Source organism: Astatotilapia calliptera, chromosome 6, assembly GCF_964374335.1.
Source record: "Astatotilapia calliptera chromosome 6, fAstCal68.1, whole genome shotgun sequence".
Taxonomy (NCBI): Eukaryota; Metazoa; Chordata; class Actinopteri; order Cichliformes; family Cichlidae; genus Astatotilapia; species Astatotilapia calliptera.
In genome coordinates, this window is record NC_137427.1 from 40,558,020 (window position 1) to 40,580,296 (window position 22,277).

Consider the following 22,277-nt stretch of genomic DNA (forward strand, 5'->3'; position numbering starts at 1 on the left):
AGTTTCTTCCCCTCTGCTGTTGGACACATGAACAATAACCGTATGACTGTTCCCACCACTAACACATGACCCTACGCTGTGTCACTGCATCATTCCATGTTTGGCATTGATCACCACCTGCACTCATGTATATATCTATCTACTTAGCACGTTTAATTCTTATTCTTATTTTTATTTTTATATCTATTTAAGCATTTATGACAGTATGTTTGCACTGAAGCACCGCAGCAATTTCCTAATGTTGTAAACCTGCTCAACATTTGGCAATAAAACCCTTTCTGATTCTGATTCTGATTCTTTTAAGTGAGGTGTTGATATTGTTATCATTATGATATATTCTGTCAATTATGCTTTTATTATTATGTTGTTTTATTTTTATGTTATTTGACAATAATTACATATGATTTTTTAAAACATATTAACCATTCCTATACTTAAAAAACTAAGCAAAACTAAAATTTATCTTTTTAACTTGTGCATGGTTTGCCTTTTAAAATGTTTGTATCAGGCATAAAATGACTTTTTATTTTTATTTTTTTTATTTTATTTATTTTTTGGCCTGTCCCGTTTGGCTCTTTTGCCCTCAGAATTGTTGTCTAAAGGCAAAGAAAGATGCCCAACGGATTTACTTTACCAAATGGACCATCCCAGCCTTGCCATAATAGTCCATTTGATTCACCTTTTATTGTTTATTTTATTTTCACTTACTGAATACGGGACAGACTTGACTGGGGGAAAGAAGGGGAGAAAGAAAGAGGGAAAGAGAAACAGCTGAGAAGACGGACGGGGGAGAAGGGCAAAAGACAAAAACCAACAGAACGGGCAGAGAAAAAAAAATGCATATATCAATCACCTGGATCACCTGCTGAGAAAGAAAAAAGAAAACAAGCAGAAGAGAACAAGAGTAATAGAATAAACAACATCACAATGATATATGGGAATATGACAGTAAATACTAAATGTTAAACATTATTGTGCAGCACATAAGATCAACAGAACACAGTGTGCTTTGAGGTAGGAGCCAAAAAGGGTGTAGTTTGTGGGTGTGATCACCCGTGTGTACACCTGTGAGCATGGACGCGCTTGTTTTTTGTTTTTTAAAAGGTTCCTTCATGTAATGATCTGCTAGAGGGTGTGGGGGGGCCACAGCCCCGTCCTCCAGGGCGTGAAGCAGGTGTGGAGGAGATCAAAACTCCAGACATCCAGAGGCCCCCAGAACACAAGAGACCAAGGAAGACCAACAGAGGGGCAGCCGCGCCACTGTCCCGGAAAGAGCTGAGGAGAGTCCCAGATGAGGGCTCACTCAGCAGCCGCGGAGCAGAAGCCAGGGGGAGTTGCAGTGACGCGCCCGTGAGCTCCGCCGGCAGCCAGCTGCGCCTGAGTGACCGAGCCCCAGGCCGAGAGGCCGGGGGCACCCCACCTCCGAAGTGGCCCGAGCGAGCCCCAGGCTCCAGGCCCCGATAAGCGGCCGCCAAGGAGTGAGCCGGTGTGTACCTGGACGCCCATCCCCGGACACAAAGAACCACCAACGCACCGATGTCTGAGGGAGTCCGCCACTGGCAGGGGAAGTGGTGGTAGGGGGAGATAGGCCTCCAAACCTTGGAGGGCCTGAGATGTCCCCAGAGAGGTGGCGCCTGACACCCAACCTGACATATAGACACAGACATACAGGCACACACATATACAAACATCCATTCCCACCCTCATGCTCTCATATGCACTTACTCCACACTCAACCAACGTGGAGACAGACATAAAGAGACGTTGTACACACGATCACACTCCCCAAGCGTACTCTACAAACCGGGTCTAGGTGCCCCCGCCCCTGGAGGGGGGAACTGCACCCAGACCCAGGTGGTGTTTCCCTTTTCCCTGCGGTGGGGGGAGGCAGACCGCCTCCTCTGCACCCTGGTGACATACCCCTACTCCAAGGCCCTGCATGTGTGGGTGGTTGTGGTGGAGCGGGAAGAGGGAGGCAGCTGGAGATGGGGAGGGAAGGAAGGGAGGGGCAAGTGACCCCTCCCTGGGGCCAGCTCCCCCGCTGACCCCAGTGGGCACCCCCATACTCCGCGACCCGCCAGGGAAAGGGGGCCCAGGCCCATCCAGACCGGGCCCAGTGCAGCAGCGCCGCCCGGCCCCACAGAGCCCGGGACAGTCCACCCAACCCCACCACAGAGAAAACTGCACCCACCCCACCATCCACTCATCTTCCAGACTACACAAGACAATAAACACCCAGGCTGAGATCTTCCTCCACCTCTCCTGTATCTCCCCCTCCTGCAGAGGGAGCTCCTGAGGAGAGGAAAGCTCCTGCAAGATGTGACAATCTCCCCCACCAGTTGAAGAGCCCCCCATAAAATGACTTTTTAAATAAAGTTGTTTTTTAAAGTGAGCGGCAACCAGTCTTCGCGGTCTTTTTTGTTGAAATGAGGGAGGAGCAGATTGCGCCGCCTATGGACTAGTGTGGTCTGTCCTCAGTTGTGAGCAGATTTTTGACTTGCTGGTTCCTGGAGTACGTGGAGGACATCGATTATTTAAAGGAATTTAAAACTAACACCAAGGTAAATACTGAAGGTTTGATAAGTTATCATCAATGGTTATTTTAGTTGCTTTCTATACTTGTCCTAAACGGTATAAGGGAGAGAGGCATATAACATCCTTAGCTAGCAGGTGAAACTGGGTTAATTTACTGTCATTGTCTTTGGCGAATATAATTAAAAGTTACTCACAAAACTCCTACTGCCTATATTCTACTCAGTAAAGTACATTTTATCTTATCTTATTCTTTTTCCATCGCACCAATATCTCTATACAGTTTGTGAATTTAGGTAATATAATGTACACCGCGTTTTTTCTCCCTCTGTGCATCTGCAACCAGCTATTTTTAATTAATTCAAAAAGTAATGATTTTTTTATTTTTTTAGTACTGTGCTTTAGTGGATTCCCGCTCAGGTAATGTGGCCATTATGCACTACTCAGTAAACAAAATGGCAGTTAGTGTACGTGACATACATGTGCAATGTGGCAAGCTCACTTTATAGGGGTGTAAAATATGAGATGATTAAATTACTGCAGTACATGCCTGCAGCTTAAATGGTAATGTTATCAGATATGCATTTATGGTGTGCAAAAAGAAGGGGGGGGGGACAAACACAGCTTTTTCAGCCTAAACACTGCCTGGATCACTCTCTTAGGCTACGTCCACACGTACATGGGTAATTTTGAAAACGGACATTTTCTGTTTTCGTTTAAAAAAAAAAAAAAAAAATCCCGTCCACTAGTAAAAGCCAAAACGCTGCTAGGAACATGCCAAAGCAGCAGGTGGCGATATATTCCTAATGTGTAGAAATGTTGGCCAATCAGAAGTCATGAAGCCTCGGTGGGAAAGAGTAAACAAAGATGGTGCATAGAAGCAGAACTGAGTCCTATGTGTGGAGGGACAGTAACTGTGTATATGTAAGCATTGAAACACTGCATAGAGTAAAATTAACAGTAATGGTATTTTTTCTAAGTCATTGTAGAAATTCATTTCACCGAAGCAATAACCTGGCACATGGTGTGATGTCAAAAAAGGCACAGACCTTTGATGCTGCGTTTCCTCTGTTTCCCTCATCCACACCTAAACGCAAAAACGGTTTTCGAAAATCTCCACCCTGGCATGAATTTCAAAAAAGTCTCCGCTTTCAGTAACCGTAAATGCCGTTTACGTGTGGACGAAAGGTGAAAACGCACAGAAAAATCAGTTATTGGTTACTGAAAAATGTCCAAGGCAGTTATTAATTTAATAAGTAAGTGCAGCTGTTCAGATCAGATGGTGATGTAGGAAAATGCAGAACATGTTACTATAGCTGAATGCTGTGTAAAACACTAGTATTAAATCTAACTCCCATTGATGGCTTAATTAACTATTTAATAAAATGAAGTCTTTCACTAAATATCCCCCTATGCATAATTAAGTAGTCTATGTAGCAGTCTACTGCAGGATGTCCAAAGTGCAGCCTGCAGGTCATATGTGCCCCCCTAAGTGATTTTGTGTCATTCAACTGTAAATGAAACATGTTAAAATTTTATAGTGCTTGTACAGCACACAGTTGCTGAAGATAGACAATTAATAATATTTTTATGTTCAGATTTGTTCTGGGATATGTCACCATTTATATATATCTTCCCGTGACTTTAAAGTCTGTCAGCTAGTTAGGTACATTTTTGCACTGCCAGTGTTTGCTGTTGGAGTTGATCAGTTTACCATATAAACACTTGCAGTGCATTTCAAACTTATAATTACACTGTTCATTTTGTGCATTAGTAAGTAAATCTCCTATATTGAATTATCCTGGAAAAAATGGAAACGTTTGCAACTTTTTCTTTCTCATGTACTTTCTTTTATTTCCTTACGACATTTAGATTCTTTGGGATCTCAAACACCATCTTTGACATGTAAGTCATTTTCATATTATTTGTATTACTTATTAGCCATATTCAATAGCTTGAACGGATTATTTTGAAAAGTGATGGTTAATGGGACATTTGTGAAAGGAGTGCATTACTATTTTTTTTTCTTCTGGTAATTGGTATAAATGTTTATTTAGCTGCAGGAGTCAATGACCAATTTCATAATTAGACATCTATTGAAATTTCAATGTTTTGTGCTAACATAATGCCAACAGTGCTCTCTTCACATGTCCCACAACTCTGACAGTTTTGCTCCTCCCCTCACAATTGGAGTTCTCTCTGAGCTGCTGCTGTCAGGTGCATCAAAACATTTTACATTCCCTTGTTATTCTAATCTCTATCTGAGTTTAGGACTCCAAACATTCACACCTGCTGTCAGTAACCAGAGCTCACAGGACTGTAAGTAGTGCAGCTCATTAAGGTGAATTGAATTGAAATCTATACTTTATAGGAAGGTTTTTACTGATAAAAGTGGTAATAAACATGGTAACCAATAAAAATGCAGTGCCGCTTTAAAAAAAAAGAAGAAATTACTCCTGTAATTTCTAACAGTTTTTTAGCAGCAGGTGTGAGCATCCATAGTTGTTAAGCTTTGGTAAAGATTTAAAAATAACATAACATTAAACATTAAATAAGTTTGATGGTGTTGACAGCAGCAGCTCAGTGTTAATCAGTGGATGGTGAGGGGAGCAGGAAAGCGTTTTTCGTCATAGTTGTTGGAGTTGTTTAAGATGCTGGTATTCATAGGAACAAAAATTAACTGAGTTGTTTTCCATTCTATAGAAATTGTGTATCTACTTTTTAATAAGTCTTGATAATTAAGAACATCAGCATAATGTATTACAGATTTTATTTTTAAGCAACAACATTTTAGCATGCAATCAGAGCATGCCTTACAGTACAGTTTTGTAAGCTGTGCACACAAACAGACTGTTAATTTACAAAATTGATCATTCAACAAATGTAAATCACTGCAGATTTTTTGTTTTAGGTGCACTGTATGGGCTCAAAATGTGGTCATAAATATTTTGTACTTGTAAATCAGGATTTGTGTGTGTGTAAAAAAAAGATTTGTGTGTGTAAAAAAGATTTGTATGTGTAAAAAGAATTTGTGTGTGGCCAAAAAAACCCTGCACGTTACAAGTACGAATTTTGACCCTATTTTTCTTCCTTTCATCTGATTGGTCAATGTCATGTCAATCACAAATGTAACAATCCAATCAGAGAACAAATGGGTTTGGCTGTCGGAGGGGAGCTTTTTCGAACTGCAGGTCCTTGAAGGGTGATACAGTTTGAAGCTGGAGGATCTCTATATAAATATCCGATAGCAGCTAGGTCACCTAACTTTCAGCAGCTGTTGAAAGGATAAAGTTGTGGTATATCACTGGTTAGAAATACCATTATTACTTTAGGATTAGTTTAACACAAAGTCAGGGCTGACCCGGGACCATTGCTGTGAGTCACAGTGCGCAGCATAAAAGTGCTTTCATATCAGACGCAGGATGTGCTGCTAATGCTAACTGCTAACTAAAAGCAAAGGATCCAGAATTTGTAGCGCTGGCTGCTGGGCTCTGTGGGTTTTTGCAGCAGCTCTACCTGTACTAGATGTACCTGCTCCTAGTCGTTTCTATCTCTGACTTTATGTCCTCTACAAGAGTTTCTGGTTTTTTTTGCTAGTTCTTCAAATGTTCAATAAAAACATGTATGCTAATTCATAATGGAGAAAGCTTTGTAATGAAGACTGTCATTTCCAAAACACTGCCCCCCCCCCCCCGCGCAGCGCTGTTGAAAAGGCTGTGGAAGTCCCTGTATTAAGCACGTAGACCTGTGACACAAAAATCACCAAAGTCGGACGACCACAGACTGTTTTCCTTCGTGGTGATGAAGGAAAACGCTGGGTTGGCATGTAAAAGGGCATTTATTCCCTTCAAAGACCTGCAGTTCAAAAAAGCGCCCCTCCGACAGCCAAACCCATCTGTTCTCTGATTGGATTGTTACATTTGTGACATGACATTGACCAATCAGATGAAAGGAAGAAAAATAGGGTCAAAATTCATACTTGTAACTTGCAGAGGTTTTTTGGCTAAGTCAGCACACAAATCTTTTTTACGCACACACAAATTCTTTTTACACACACACACACACACACACATACACACACACACACACACACACACACACACACACACACACACACACAATCTTTTTTACACATACAAATCCTGATTTACAAGTACAAAATATTTATGACCACATTTTGAGCCCATAGCACTGTAACAGCTAGAAGGAACTCCTCAAAATTAAAGGCAGAATAGGGAAATACATGGAAATAACCATTTTCCTTCAAGCACATCAGCAAAGTTAAATTGGTATACTTGATAACTGTTGTTATAAGTATCACATGAATATGAATCCCCACAATTATAGATTTTAATTGGGAAGCAACATGCAGATGTACAGAAGGACTATAAACAGCAATTTCTATCACATACAACTCTTTGAGAAAATACCAGCAACAGTGATAATTTATCACTTGCTGATTTATACATTTTACAGTGTAGATTGATGGAAAATCTCCACTCTGGCTGAAGTGTTTTTTACAAACAATGTTTCCAAATACAGTGGCTTGCAAAAGTATTCGGCCCCCTTGAACTTTTCCACATTTTGTCACATTACAGCCACAAACATGAATCAATTTTATTGGAATCCCACGTGAAAGACCAATAGTGGGGATGGTGTGTTCAGAGTGTGTGCAGTGTTAGTTTTCCGCTACACAAAGCGTTTTGCATTTTGGCCAAAAAGTTCCATTTTTGGTCTCATCTGTCCAGAGTATCTTCTTCCACATGTTTGCTGTGTCCCCCACATGGCTTGTGGCAAACTGCAAACGGGAGTTCTTATGGTTTTCTGTTAACAATGGCTTTCTTCTTGCCACTCTTCCATAAAGGCCAACTTTGTGCAGTGCACGACTAATAGTTGTCCTATGGACAGATTCCCCCACCTGAGCTGTAGATCTCTGCAGCTCGTCCAGAGTCACCATGGGCCTCTTGGCTGCATTTCTCTCTTTCTCTGCAGCGCTCTCCTTGTTCGGCCTGAGTTTAGGTGGATGGCCTTGTCTTGGTAGGTTTACGGTTGTGCCATACTCCTTCCATTTCTGAATGATCACTTGAACAGTGCTCCGTGGGATGTTCAAGGCTTGGGAAATTTTTTTGTAGCCCAAACCTCTAAATTTCTCAATAACTTCATCCCTGACCTGTCTGGTGTGTTCTTTGGACTTCATGGTGTTGTTGCTCCCAATATTCTCTTAGACAACCTCTGAGGCCATCACAGAGCAGCTGTATTTGTACTGACATTAGATTACACACAGGTGCACTCTATTTAGTCATTAGCACTCATCAGGCAGTGTCTATGGGCAACTGACTGCACTCAGACCAAAGGGGGCTGAATAATTACGCACACCCCACTTTGCAGTTATGTATTTGTAAAAAAATGTTTGGAATCATGTATGACTTTCATTCCACTTTCACGTGTACACCACTTTGTGTTGGTCTTTCACATGGAATTCCAATAAAAATGATTCCTGCTTGTGTCTGCAATGTGACAAAATGTGGAAAAGTTCAAGGGGGGTGAATACTTTTGCAAGCTACTGTATTCCTCTTCAGAATATCTTCTGCAATTTTTTGGATTGCTGTATGTGTGAAAATGGCTCACACTTCTATTCTGCACACAATCTTCTGTGTATTTTAGTGAAATGGATTACCTTCTTGCCAAATCACGGACGAGGAGAAGGAGAATTAAAGTTATAGTTCAGCAGCATTTACAGAGCCTTGCTTTAGATGCTGTGGAACTTGCAGAGAAGGCTGTGGACCAGGCTTTGCAATACACTGAAGATGTGGCGAACAAACATTCGATTGTGGATGAAGCAGTGGAAAATATTGAAGATATAGAAAATAAAGATGAGACTATCAACAAGGCAGAGGACAATGTAGAGGAATATTCGAGTAACAGCTTGGATGAAGATTTACCTCTGGATTTTAATAGTAATGACTTTTACATGGATAGTGAAGCGGATGAAGAACAAAACTGTGACTTTCCTGATGTGGAGTCAAACTCTGATGCTAAGAGGAAACTTGCTGAATGGGCAGCAAACCGAAATGTGTCTCATTCTGTGTTGTCAGAGCTCTTAACCATACTTTTGGAGCTTGGTCTAGATTTGCCAAAGGATCCCAGAACTTTGCTCAGTACATTAAAAGACTGTGAAGTGAAACAGATTGGCAGGGGAAGTTACTACCATTTTGGTCTTGAAAGTGCAGTATTGTCAGAACTGAAAATGATAAATCAACATGAACTGAAAACTGATACATTAACCATTCGTGTGAATGTTGATGGTTTGCCTCTCTTTAAGAGCTCTAATATGCAACTGTGGCCTATTTTAGGTAAGATAGTTGAACTGCCACAAGCAAATGTTTTCATGATGGGTATATATGCTGGTCCCTGCAAACCTGAGTCGGTGAACGACTACATGCATGATTTTATAGAAGATGCAAAAAAGGTCACAAATACTGGTATTGTTTTCAATGGAAAACACTTCAATGTACCCCTTCCAGATGCTTTTATCTGTGACACCCCAGCTAGAGCTTATTTAAAATGCATCAAAGGTCATGGTGGCTACAGTTCTTGTGAGCGCTGTACACAGTATGGTGTTTATGTTGATGGGAAAGTTATTTTTCCAGATATGGATTCAAGTCTCAGATCAGATTCTCAGTTTGAAGAAATGTTAGATGAAGATCACCACAACTCCAAATCACCTCTTCAAGAGCTAGGCATTGGCATGGTTTCAGCCTTTCCCTTAGACTATATGCATTTAATTTGCTTGGGTATTGTACGTAAATTACTTGCCCTGTGGATTAAGGGACCATTGCAGTGTCGGGTTCCTACTTCTACTCTGTCTGCCATTTCAGATCACTTAAAACAGTGTAGGCAAAGTCTGCCACGCACGTTTTCCAGAAAGCCACGGTCCCTAATGGAGTACAGACAATGGAAAGCTACAGAATTAAGACAATTTTTGTTGTATACTGGACCAGTTGTGCTTTTCCAGAAACTGTGCAATCCACAGTACAAGAACTTCCTGGTTTTGTCATCTGCTATGAGGATACTTTTGTCTCCTTTGTGTAAAGAGTACTGTTATTATGCAAAAAATTTATTGAGATGCTTTGTTGCCAACTTTGCTAAGATTTATGGGACTAAATTCTTAGTTAACAATACACACAGTCTTTTGCACCTAGCAGATGATGCTACAAAGTATGGCCCTCTGGATTTGGTTTCATGTTTTCCATTTGAGAATTATTTGGGACAGTTAAAAAAGATGGTGAGAAGACCACAGGATCCTGTACAGCAAATTGTCAGACGAGTTTGTGAAAAGCAATTGTATCCTCACAGGTCTTGCAAAATGCCAGAGGGTGTACTCACACAGCCACATACATCTGGACCTATGATGACTGAATTTTTTGTCCATCATTCTTTTCAGTACAAGATGTACAGACATGGAAATCAAATAATCTCCACCTCCAGTGGAACAAATTGTTTTGATCTTGAAGGCAAAGTTGCAGTTGTGCGGAACATTGTGCTGTTCATCGGAGAAATACATGTTTTGTTTGAACTGTTTGAGACTGGAACAGCGTTTTTTAACTACCCTATTGATTCAACATCTCTGGGTGTACATTTGTTGTCAAAACTGTCAGGTCATCTTGCTAGTGCTCCTGTAACTAAATTTACAAAACCAATTATTTTGTTACCTTTTCGTAATGCATTTGTAGCTTTGCCTCAGCTACACAGCATGTAACTCAATGGCGTTTACAGGATGTCTTCATTCAGTGTGGTCGAGTTTGTGGATGAAGTTGACTCTGATGGCTGCAAGAAGGTAGACATCATTCCATCAGAGTGGTTCCATGACGCAGAGAGAAAATTATGCTGGTGGCCTCCTGCCTCATTGGTGAATGTGACAAAGGCTGTAAAGGAAGGAACACCACCAACCAGCAACTGGATACTCTGCAATGTCCGTGTCATGGGAAATGCAGGTAAGTTTGACTTTATTTGTACACTACATCTGTATTTCCTTTTCTTTAAAAGTTTATACATGAACTTTTTTTTTTTACTTGGAGGCTTTTGAAAATGTAAGGCCCTGTATTACTGTATTATTGTATGTTTCTGTTCTGTGTCCTGTGTACTGTTTGTTTGTATATGTGTCTTCCTGGCTGCTGTTACAACCAAATTTCCCCTTGTGGGACAATTAAAGGATTATTCTATTCTATTCTACTGGAAACCATTTTTTCATTGTCATTGTTTTTGCAGATTTATTTCTTCTTTACATTGTATCTTACATGTTGTATTCTGTACAATTTATGTTATAGCAACTTGTGCAAATGCCAGGGCAAAGTTGCATCAAGCAGAGTATTCATCAGACTTGACGGACAATGAGAATGGCTTAAGAAAAAGAAAGTAAGTGGTAATAGCATACAAACAAGATGAAGTTTATTTCCTGCAGTGTCATAAATGTTCTGTGCTTAACCTTTCTAGGCCAAGTGTTAAACTGATCAATCAACTGAGCAGCCACACTGAATCAAGTGAGCCTTCTGATTCAGATGAGGAACTTCCACCCACGCCTCCAGAACAACTCCTTAAGCGACCCTCTGGAAAAAACAATAGTGTAGTCGCCAGCCCCGCTGCCCGGAGTGCCGCCAGCCCCACTGCCCGGAGTGCCGCCAGCCCCACTGCCCGGAGTGCCGCCAGCCCCACTGCCCGGAGTGTCGCCAGCCCTACTTGTGAAGCCATGTTCTCGAAAGTACTTGCCATTTTAGAGGAAGTGAAGGAGACTCAACTGGTTCATAGCAAGATGTTAAATGCCTTGCTGAATCAGAAAAACGGTTCAGTTACGGAGGTCCCTGAAGGGGTTGTTTTACCTCTTAAAACCCAAGACGATGTTGAGGCTCTTAATGGAAAACTGGAGGACTCCAGTCGCATGTCTGCTGTAGTAAGTTTTTTTCCCTCCCCATTCTGCTTGCCACTGTTCTTTATACAGTAGTCAGAAAACATTCTTTGATATATTTTCTGAAAGACATTCTCCTTCATGATTTTTTTTGGTATACAGCATAATTGGTTTCATTTAACACAGCAAGTCTTACTGGTCCTGAGGCAGCAAAGCAGGCCAGAGACCATCACATCTGCTACCATGTCTTTCTGTTGCTATGATATATATATTTTTTTTCTGAGATGTTACTTTTATACCACATGTTTACCTTCCAGAAAGTTACATTTTTTTATTCTAATGAAGCATTTGATTCTGATTTTGATAACGGGTAGATTTCTTATATTTGTTCTGCTATGATAGTTTATGCAAATTCTGGCCAGTTCCTATTTATTTTAACCTTTTAGCCCCCAACCCGTCGCCGATGACAGGTTTTTCCAACCTGTCTCTTCCAACCAGAGCTCTACCAGGGGCCCAACACAGCTGGACTTATTTAGAAGAAAAGAGATGCCCAAAAACAAACCACAGGGCCAAAGGTCACAAAATTGTTTTTGTTCTGTTTTACAATTAATAATTCAAATTGCCTATTCTAAATCTTTTATTCATGTACATTATGAGTCCCTTTTTCAGTTAAAAAAACAGTAAAATTTCAAGTTTGTTTTTTGCCCTTTTCTGTTATTAATCCCCGATGACACTCTTATAGTATACAGTAGAGAAAAAAACCTAGCAGATGTGGAAAGTAGAAGTAATCCTGAAAAAAGGGATAAAAGCACACACACTCACAGCTGATTTTATGACACTTTTACAGCTAAAACAACAAAATATTCACAGGTGTCCTGCTTAACATTATGGATAAATGATAAAGGGGTAAGGAATAGGGGTGGGTTTTGATTAGAGATGGCACGATACCACTTTTTTATGTCCGATACCGATACCGATATCATAAATTTGGATATCTGCCGATACCGATATGAATCCGATATAGTGTTTTTTAATCAACAAAACTTGTTTTTTTAAATATCTTGCTGCATTTTGTATATGTTCATACTCAAGTTTAAAACAACAACTACACTAAAGCTAATCTGTTATACCTGTATGCAAAAAAAAATGTTTCATAGTTCAGCAATACTGATCAATCTAATAAACTTAAACCTACACCATCCTCACTATTCTGGTATTTTAAAGAGTACTTAGCGTAGATATTAAGCAACCTAACTAATAGGGTTCCAACTCCCAGCAACAACAATAAATAAATAAAAAATGGGGAACCACCCCTCACGCTCCACCTCATGATGCTTAATCGACGTAATCAACCTTAATTTGATGCAGTGTGAAAAAAAATGCACAGAAATCAATTATTTTTCAAGAAATATTAAATAGATTCAACATCTTTCTTCAACAAAATTGCAGACTGCACAGATGGTACCTTCCCAAAGGAAAAAGTACTATAGTTTACTAGGGTATATATATTAGACTTAATAGTTACTATATACAGTAATTGACTTCTATTCATTTTACATCAAATTAAAACTTTGGGTGTCAGATAATTATTTATTAAAAGCTAGACATTTTAAATGAGAATAAGAAAGAAAAGTATGTCTTTGTGCCCCCTTTTCCCTGTTCATGCCCTATCGGCCCCCCTGGCTAAACTTTGCTAGATCCGCCCCTGCACAGTTACCAGCGTCAGCTACGTAGAAAAAGATCCTCGAGTAGAAAGTAATATTAAATACATTCTAACAACAGCTGATCAAGCTTAAACGTGCTGCTGTTGTTCAGCCGCTGGTTTCCTCTTTCTGGTGCAAAGTGGGCCAAAAACAAACAAAAGAGACGGACTCCCGACAGAAAAGCCGATCAGCTGATCATTAAGCAGTTTCATGATTGAAGTAGCAGCAGGAGAGGCAGTCGCTCCATATATCGCTTGTTAAGCTTAACGCAGGAATGCTTTACAAACATTCAGAGATGGACTTACACACTTGCTTTACTTCTCTCGGGGATAACTTTGTCGGAGATGAAATGCCGGATTGCTAGCGAAGCTCCAAATGCTATCCAGACCACCGACAGGTCCCGCATGCCACAGCCGCTCTATCACGTGATGCATACTGCTCAGACGTGCTAACGTTCTGAGGTGAGTTACGGCGTGTTGCAAGTTTTGTGAGGTGCTTTCGTGATATTTAATGGATCGGATTACATTTTTTATTTTTCTCCGATATCCGATCCAGTAATTTAGGTCAGTATCGGACCGATACCGATACGTAATATCGGATCGGTCCATCTCTAGTTTTGATTATAGATTTATCAAATAAAACCTATTTTAGTTTGGAGAAAGTAAATGAGAGCAGGCACACGCATTCTGCACAAAGATGTAAACACAAAGCGCGGACCCGCCGACAGATCAGAATCAGTGAGATGTGGCCTTTCTCAGCCGACGGCACTTTGTGTTTTTTGTGCTAGATTCTGAAGCTGCAGGTTTTATCTTTCTCCAAACAATATTGACTGAACCAGCAGCAAAAGAAGATCCAAACTACACTGAAAATTTCGCTTCACGTAAACATCGTCATGAATTCCCTCTTACTTTTGCTGTTTTGGTTTTCCACCATGGTGGTTGTCCATGACGGTACTGGAATATTTCTAACATTTTGAGTTATTTTCCAGTGTTAGAAAATCAGCACTGCTCAGTGTTAGCCATTGTTAATCTTCAAAACTGACTAGGTTACTTTTAAACATATAACACTGTCAAAAGTGTTAATTTAACACTCAACAGTGTTGTATTTAACACTCAGAGGTGTGGACCCATATAGACACTCTCCAGTGTTAATTTAACACTGGAGATTTTGCTGTGTAGTATTTTTTTATCTCCACACAATTAACATTAAGTAATATGTAAAGCGTCCATTTATCCTCCATTCCTGGTCCATTATCTTAAGCTTAGGCTGCTCCCCCTGTGACCCAATCCGGTACTAAGTAGAGAGGCCCAGACTTCGCTCTCTCCAGTCACTTGGCCCTGCTCCTCCAGCGGAATCCCAAGGCATTTCCAGGCCAGCAGAGAAACATAGTCCCTTTAGCATGTCCTGGGTGTTCCTCTGGGTCTCTTCCTGGTTGGATGTGCCCAAAACACCTCCCCAGGGAGGCATCCTACCCAGATGCCAGTATCTAATCTGTCCTTTTTGTATGTTCCCCTCAGGTTGCCATGGTAGCAGATATAGGGGGAACAAGTGTAGATGATGCTACAAGGAGAATGATGAAATTCCTCATATCACCCGAGCTTGCCGTGGAGTACAACTTGCTTGGCCGACATGGGAAGAAAAAGTTCTGAGATTTGCGCCTCTTTAATGTTGTGTACGGTAAGTTAATTTCACGTGAGACACTTTTTTAAATAAAGTGTTTGAAAGTGTAAGTGAGATTGGTTATTGTGCCATCTTATATATTTGAGGCAAGAAAGTGAAATAAACATTGTTCTTTGTAAATCATTACCAAAGGAAGTAAGCTACGGTTACCTTTACTTTGGCTTACCCATTTTTCCTCTTCATTTGCAGAGGCACTGAAGAAGAATTCTTTGACTGCAAAAGTCAACCTGCAAGAAGCAGAGAAAGCTCTCTCCAAATGGTTCACTGGAGCTAGAGGCAGAGGAGGACTGAGGGCTGCTAGGGGACAAAATAGACTAACGGCTCTGTAAAAAAACATAACAGACACCCCTGCTGATTCAAGACAAGGTTCTGAGTTTCCCTTCTTATTTTTTCCCATGTTGCTACAGTTCCAACTCTACGCAATTTGAATGTAGTTTGATATTTCTAGTTTTTTAAGTTCACACTCCTTGGAATACAGTTACTTAAACCCACAGTTGTGTGACAAAATAAATGTGAACAAAATGTGTTTTGTGTCCCCTCTTGATGTTTCTATTTGCAGTCAGCTTTAATATATTTAGTGTCTTTGCGTCACAGAAGCCGTATTGGCCGTCTGTTAAATTGATTTTGTGGCTGTTTTTCTACATGGGACCCGCCCAGTGCCAGAAATTAGCCAATTCAAACAAGAAGTAAGATGCAACTACAGAACCCACTGATAATGCCATTCCAACTTTTTAGCTCATGTTTTCCTCATGTTGTACACACTAAGAACTTGAAAAATGGGGCCCGGGTGGGTTTCTGAGTACTTTGCCCAGTTGGGGTCCATTTAGTTCCCAGATTTTACCAATATAACACCAAGATGGGCATTTAACATGGGGCCATTATGGAACCCGCGGACAATCCCACTTAAAACCCACTTTTTAGCCTATGTGGTGCCCACATGGTACCCACAAAAAACTTGAAAGATGGGGCCTGGGTGGGTTTCTGTGTATGTTGCCCAGTTGGGGCCCATTTAGTTCCTAGATTTTACCAATATAACACCAAGATGGGCTTATAAAATGGGGCCATTATGGAACCCGCGGACAATCCCACTTAAAACCCACTTTTTAGCCTATGTGGTGCCCACGTGGTACCCACAAAAAAATTGAAAGATGGGGCCCGGGTGGGTTTCTGTGTATGTTGCCCAGTTGGGGCCCATTTAGTTCCTAGATTTTACCAATATAACACCTATATGGGCATTTAACATGGGGCCATTACGGAACCCGCGGACAATCCTATATGGGGCCCATTTTTCAGCCCATTTCCAAACCATATGGGCCCCACATATAAATGTTGGCTGGGGAATCTTCTCCTGTAGATGGCTGGAGCAGCGTCCGGGGGGTTCGGGGGGGATCTTGATCTCGTCAGGTGACATGTTTCTCACCTTTTCTGAAAACGGAGCAACTAGCTCCTTGGGGTCCTTTTTTTCTGCTTCTGAGATCTCAAAGTCATCTGCGTCCCTCCCCTCGTCAGATTCGTCCACTTCCGAGTTGTTTTCTCTGCCGTCTTCATCTGCAGACTCTTTTTCTTCTGGGTCCACAGTTTGGTTCAGGTCATCCTCATCATAGCGATATACAAGGCTTCCTACACGCCCCCCTGATTCTTCTTGTTCAGGGTCAGAGTCAGGCTCCGAATCATCTCCATAGACCGCTAAAGAGGACAGCAGCATACTCTTTTTACCGCTCGCCATTTCTGTGTAGTATCGCATAAAACCTCCCTTTCTTTTTTTTTTTTTTAACTTTATTTAAAGTAAAAAGTTTACATATAAAATGCACATACACATACAATTACATATACAAAACCATGAGCACATACAAAAAGGAGAAACAAGGAGGAAAATCTAGCATTTGAGTCCACACAACGTTCACAAGACTTACAGTTTTAATTCGTTCCAGGGGAAAACTTTCCCAAGTTTCAGGTCCATTGTTCGTCTTCTCCGCAGGTCTGTAATGATATGTTTACTCAGCACATCACTACCTATCATCCTTTGTTCAAGTACTCCTTTGGTACGAGTTTTCCAAATATGTGTGTTTATTACCAGAGGTGTGGACTCGAGTCACATGACTTGGACTCGAGTCAGACTCGAGTCATTAATTTTATGACTTTAGACTTGACTTGAAAAAATGTTCTAAGACTTGTGACTTGACTTGGACTTTTACACCAATGACTTGGGACTTGAATTGGACTTGAACCGGTTTACTTGAAAAGACTTGATATTTCACCCCAAATATAAAATTTAACATGCATATTATATAGTGATTGAAAATGTGACGTCATTCACGGGTAGAACCGCAAAGGATTCTGGGAACTCGTGGCAAGCGGTACTAGCGCATGCAGGCTTTCAATTAAAATCAGTTATACAGCGATAAAAAGAAACACAAAAATGTCAAGAAGCTGTTTTATTATTAACTGCAATAGCCGGTCACATGACAGCCACGGGAAGCCGACGAGTAAAGAGATCGGTTGTTATCGGATTACGTCGTTGAAGAGAAATTGTTCGAGCCATGTTTCCGAAGTAACAAAGAGGCGACTGGATTGCAGCCATTCAAAGATCAAATATAACGTCCCAGAACACTCCAGCTCACAGGTTAGTCTGCTCCAAGCATTTACACAAAGGTCAGTCTGCTGTTGTAGTTAATGCGTCATTTTCACAACATAATTAGTGATATAGGTTACAAGCAAGTCTGGCGCTGAACAGAAATTGTCGCGCTATGCTCCTTTATTTATTGTGCATAAATAGTGAATTGTCCTGACACAATATTGCGTTTCGCTTCTGTTATTATGGTACATTGACAAAAACATATACTTTTATTCACAGGATAAAACAGTTGTTTTGTATCACTAATTGCCCAGTACGATTACAGCATACAGTATTATTGTCACTGGTACATTTCTGTAACTCGTACCAGAAATTATTTCCACTACTAATTGATTACCGTTGAGCTCAAAGGTCCTATTAATAAACGGTTAACGAATGTGTATTTATGAAGACGATTTGTGAGACTGGTAAACTTATGATACGTACGATGGTCTTTCGTTCTACACGGTGCATTTCAAGGTCCTGCACCCATCCGTCGGTAAACTGTACCTGGGCTTGTTGCAGTGACCTGAAGTTACTAAACTTCATGAGTGTATGCACTCACTCCAAGAACCGTATGATTATAAATATGCATATAAATATGCTAAGATGAGATAGCTGACTTCATCTAACTAGCAAATGTTGTCCAGGCTACGTTGGTGATACAGTTTTTTTTTAATGTGTATGATATTTTTGTCATGCGATTTTAAAGCTGGTCCTACAACCGCATCCAAGAATAACATGCAGCTTATCTCAGAACTGTCGGTGAAAATTATTCTTGGAGCTAGGTTTAATTGAGCTGCATTTTAAAGAGGTGCAATTTCACAATTTGTGTATATTTTCTAAGTTCACTATTTTGTCATGTGTTGAGAAAAACACAGATTTTAAAATTACATGGTCTAATATTTACATTTAGCATAACTGCAACATTATTTTTTCGTTGTTTTTTTTTAAAGACTCGAAAGGACTTGAAATTCAAAGTTTCAGACTTGTGACTTGACTCGGACTTTTACACCAGTGACTTGAGACTCGACTCTGACTTGCCTGACATTACTTGAGACTTGACTTGAGACTTGAGGATAAAGACTTGAGACTTGCAAAACAATGACTTGGTCCCACCTCTGTTTATTACACACATTACTAACCAAAAGAGTCTCCTTTTGTCGTCACACATTTTTTCTTTAAACAAACCATATATAACTGCTTTAATATTAACATCCACATCATAGCCAATCTCTGTCATCTTCTGCCTGATCTCAGTTGTCCTATAACAATCCAATAGAAGATGTTCTAGGGTCTCATCTTCATCACAGCCTGTCATAGGACATTTCATGGTGGTAACAAAGCAACTCCATTGTACCACCGCTCTCACGGGGAGGCGCCCGAGCGAGATGAGCCATACCACGTCTCTCATGCTTTCAGATAATATTTTGTCTTGTATATTTTTAACTATTGAAAGGTTTTCATCTTCATTTGCATACTTATATTGAATTACACCTTCATTTTTGGTTTCATTAAATTTTTTATAGATATTTTTCATATTGTCTTGGAGAATATTTAAACTATATTGTTCCCATTGACTTGATAAGTCACCAAACATAAGTCTGTGGTATGGAACACCCGCTCTGGCCCTGCCTCTTTTCTTTTGCCACAATTGCTCCTTCCCTCGAACCCACGGGGCACCCCGAGAAATTGCGCTTTGAGTAATTTTTATAAAAGGAATTCGCAAAACAATCTCTAAGTCTGGGGCTCCCAAACCCCCGTGCTTCCTACTCTTGTACATAAATTTTCTCTTAGTCACTTCTCGATTGGATCCCCAGATAAATTTAATGCACATCTTACTTATTTTCATTACAGTTGTTCTCGGAGGAGGAAAGATTGCGGCAAGGAAAAGAAGTTTCGAAATTATGTGTGTTTTTACAATATTAATACGTGTTTTATAATTTGTATCTTTGTTTTCCCATTTCATAATTTCCATTTTAATTTCATTTTCTTTCTTATTCCAATTTAGTAAACTAGAGTCAGTATTATCAATCCATATACCCAAAATTTTAATCTCCCTACAAAGAGAGATCATCATTTTAGGTTGTCTGGTCGGATGTCCAAGCCACACCCCTTCAGTTTTGTCTTGGTTCAGCTTGGCACCTGATGCCTGTTCGTAATGGTGTAATATCTCCATAACTGAAGACAGTTCGTTTTGGTTTCTAATTATCACCGTCACGTCATCTGCATACGCCAAAGCTGCGATTTTAAGGGATTTATCAAGGACGTATCCCTTGATCCGTTTATCATCATTTATCCTTTTCAATAAGGGATTAATTGCAAGGACATATAACGCAGCACTCAAGGGACATCCTTGTTTAACCCCGCACTCAGCACTAAAAGGGGATGAGAGCTTTCCATTTAACTTAACTTGCACTAGGGACTTTTTATAAATCAATTGGATAATAGAAATAAATTGGTCCGGAAAATTATAAGCTTTCATTACTTTCCATAAATAAGAGTGGGAAACAGAATCAAAAGCCCTCCTTTGATCTAATCCTAAAATGCAGAGTTCTGAATCCTTTCCATTATAAATAATCTCTCTTAACATACTTAAGTTATCCCACATCAATCGTCCCTTAATTGCGCATGTTTGTTCTTTTTCAATGATAATATCTAATACATCCTCTAGTCTAGACATAATTATTTTAGCAAAAATCTTATAATCTACATTCATTATTGTCAGTTGCCTATAATTGTTAATATCTTCTCTATCACCTTTCTTATATAATAAACACATAACTCCCTCATAAAACGATTTACCCATTGTTTTTCTTTCTATTCCTTCATTAAAATACTGAGTTAACAATTCAGACAGTTCTTTACTCACAATTTTGTAAAATTCAGAGGGGAGTCCATCCAGACCAGGTGTTTTATCGGTACTAAGTTGGTTAATTACTGACTCCACTTCCTCTCTTTTAATTTTTCCAATCAAAGTTTCATAAATGACAGAATCTAATGGTTCAACCTCACTCAAAAAATTGTTAATAACGTCGCTGTTTGTAACTATGGATGAAAACATCTCCGAACAATAATCTCTAATTACTTGTCTTTTCCCCTCTTCTTTAAAAACTAACTTTCCATGTTTATCCTTAATTGAGACAATAAAATCATTTCGACTTTTCTTTTGATTATTAAGAATCATATAATCGCTGTTCCCGTGAAAGTCAGTACGTCGCAACATATTAAATAAAACTTCTCTATTGACTCGATCAATGTCCTCTTTAAGAGACATCATTTGATTTTCCTCCTCCTTCTCCTTCTTATTTCTTAAATATATATATCTACTCACATCTTCGTTATATTTTACATTCTTTGCATGATTTAATTCTCTCGCTTTAAATTTAAAAAATTGACACATACGTCGTTTAAGAAGCTCCCAAAGTTCCGAGAAAGAAGTAGTAAAAATCTTAAGATGTAATATTTTCCTAATTTCAGATTTAACTTCGGACACAAGCAACTCGTCTGCTAACAAGGATGTATTCAATTTCCAATAGTTCAAAAATTCATGGGGACAACACGACACTGTTGCCATAACCACCATATGATCAGAAAAGTCTGTTAAAAGAGTGTCATATTTCAGACCTTGAACATTATGTGATATGTAGAATCTATCAATCCTTGTTTTAGTTAACGAATCGAATCTAGTGTAGTGGACGGTATGTGGATGCAAGTGCCTGTATAAATCACGGAGTGCTGCTTCCTTACAAATTTTAACCAATAATTTGCTTTCCCGCAGTTCTCTAAATTCAACCTTGGATATTCTATCATTTGCTTCAGTAACAATGTTAAAATCTCCACATAGAATTATATTAAAACCAATCTCTAATAAATACTTCAGTTTTTTCAACAATTGTATCTTTTTCGTTCGTTCCGGTGCATTATAAACATTAATAATACGCAACCTTTGCCCGTAATAACAGCAATCAACAAGGAGGAGTCGTCCCGGTATTATGTCTCGTCTTTTGTTTATATTCACCGCATCTTTTTTAAAGAAAATACCCACTCCGTCAGAGCTGTCTTCCCCTATTGATATTATTGAATGGGCAGTGTTCCACATTTTATTTAATTCACATACATCTACGTGTGTCTTTAATCTCATCTCTTGAAGGCACAAAATATCATAATCAAGTCTTTTTAAGAAATCAACCTTCCTTTTCCTGCTCTTATCTGATTGGAGACCTCTGTCATTAAATGTTATTATTTTGATGTTACTCATAGGTTGACTAAAGGAGAGACCATCTCAGAAATATTACTCACGGAGGACTTGGTCTATTATCCTTCCGCTTATCTCTTCCAGAGCTAGAAGCAGAAACGCTCCTTTTTCTGCTTCCTCTCGTATCCTCGTTGACGAGCTCGTTGAGGGCTGGGTGACTTCCACTAAAGAAGGTCTTCCGTTTTACTTTCGTTTCCCCGGGCAGCGAAGCAAGAGCCAGAGATGCCGCCTCTGAGAGAGGGAAGGATCCATGGTCCTCGCTATCTCCGTCGTCATCAGGTGTCTGCTCGCTGTCAATTTCTTCGTCGTCACTATCGCTTTCATTCTCACCATCCGATGTCTCTATGATTAGGTTACCATCTAGCTCTTCATCACTCTCGTCACTTTTTTTACTTGACTGAGACAGTGGAGATGGTAACTCATTTTGAACAGGGCTAGACTGGGTATCCTGATCATCCACTTGTGGATTGTCCAATCCAAGCGAAACTGGGAGTGACAGTGAGGCAGCCGTAGGAGGAAGGTGGGGGGGAGTAGAGGGAGGGGGCTCTCTCACCTGGTCACTCACGGGGGGATCCAAGACTTGGGAAG

General features: G+C 40.0%; 1 protein-coding gene across 1 annotated transcript; it reads left to right on the plus strand.

Moving 5' to 3' along the window:
* The first annotated feature begins 2,422 nt into the window (after nucleotides 1-2,422).
* LOC145429261 (uncharacterized) lies at nucleotides 2,423-15,153 on the plus strand. Its single transcript, XM_080302526.1, has 7 exons — nucleotides 2,423-2,561; nucleotides 4,405-4,437; nucleotides 10,309-10,526; nucleotides 10,860-10,947; nucleotides 11,026-11,479; nucleotides 14,655-14,814; nucleotides 15,007-15,153. Coding segments are annotated over exons 2-6 (894 nt in total). The 5' UTR covers nucleotides 2,423-2,561; nucleotides 4,405-4,435; the 3' UTR covers nucleotides 14,787-14,814; nucleotides 15,007-15,153.
* Nucleotides 15,154-22,277: the final 7,124 nt, after the last annotated feature.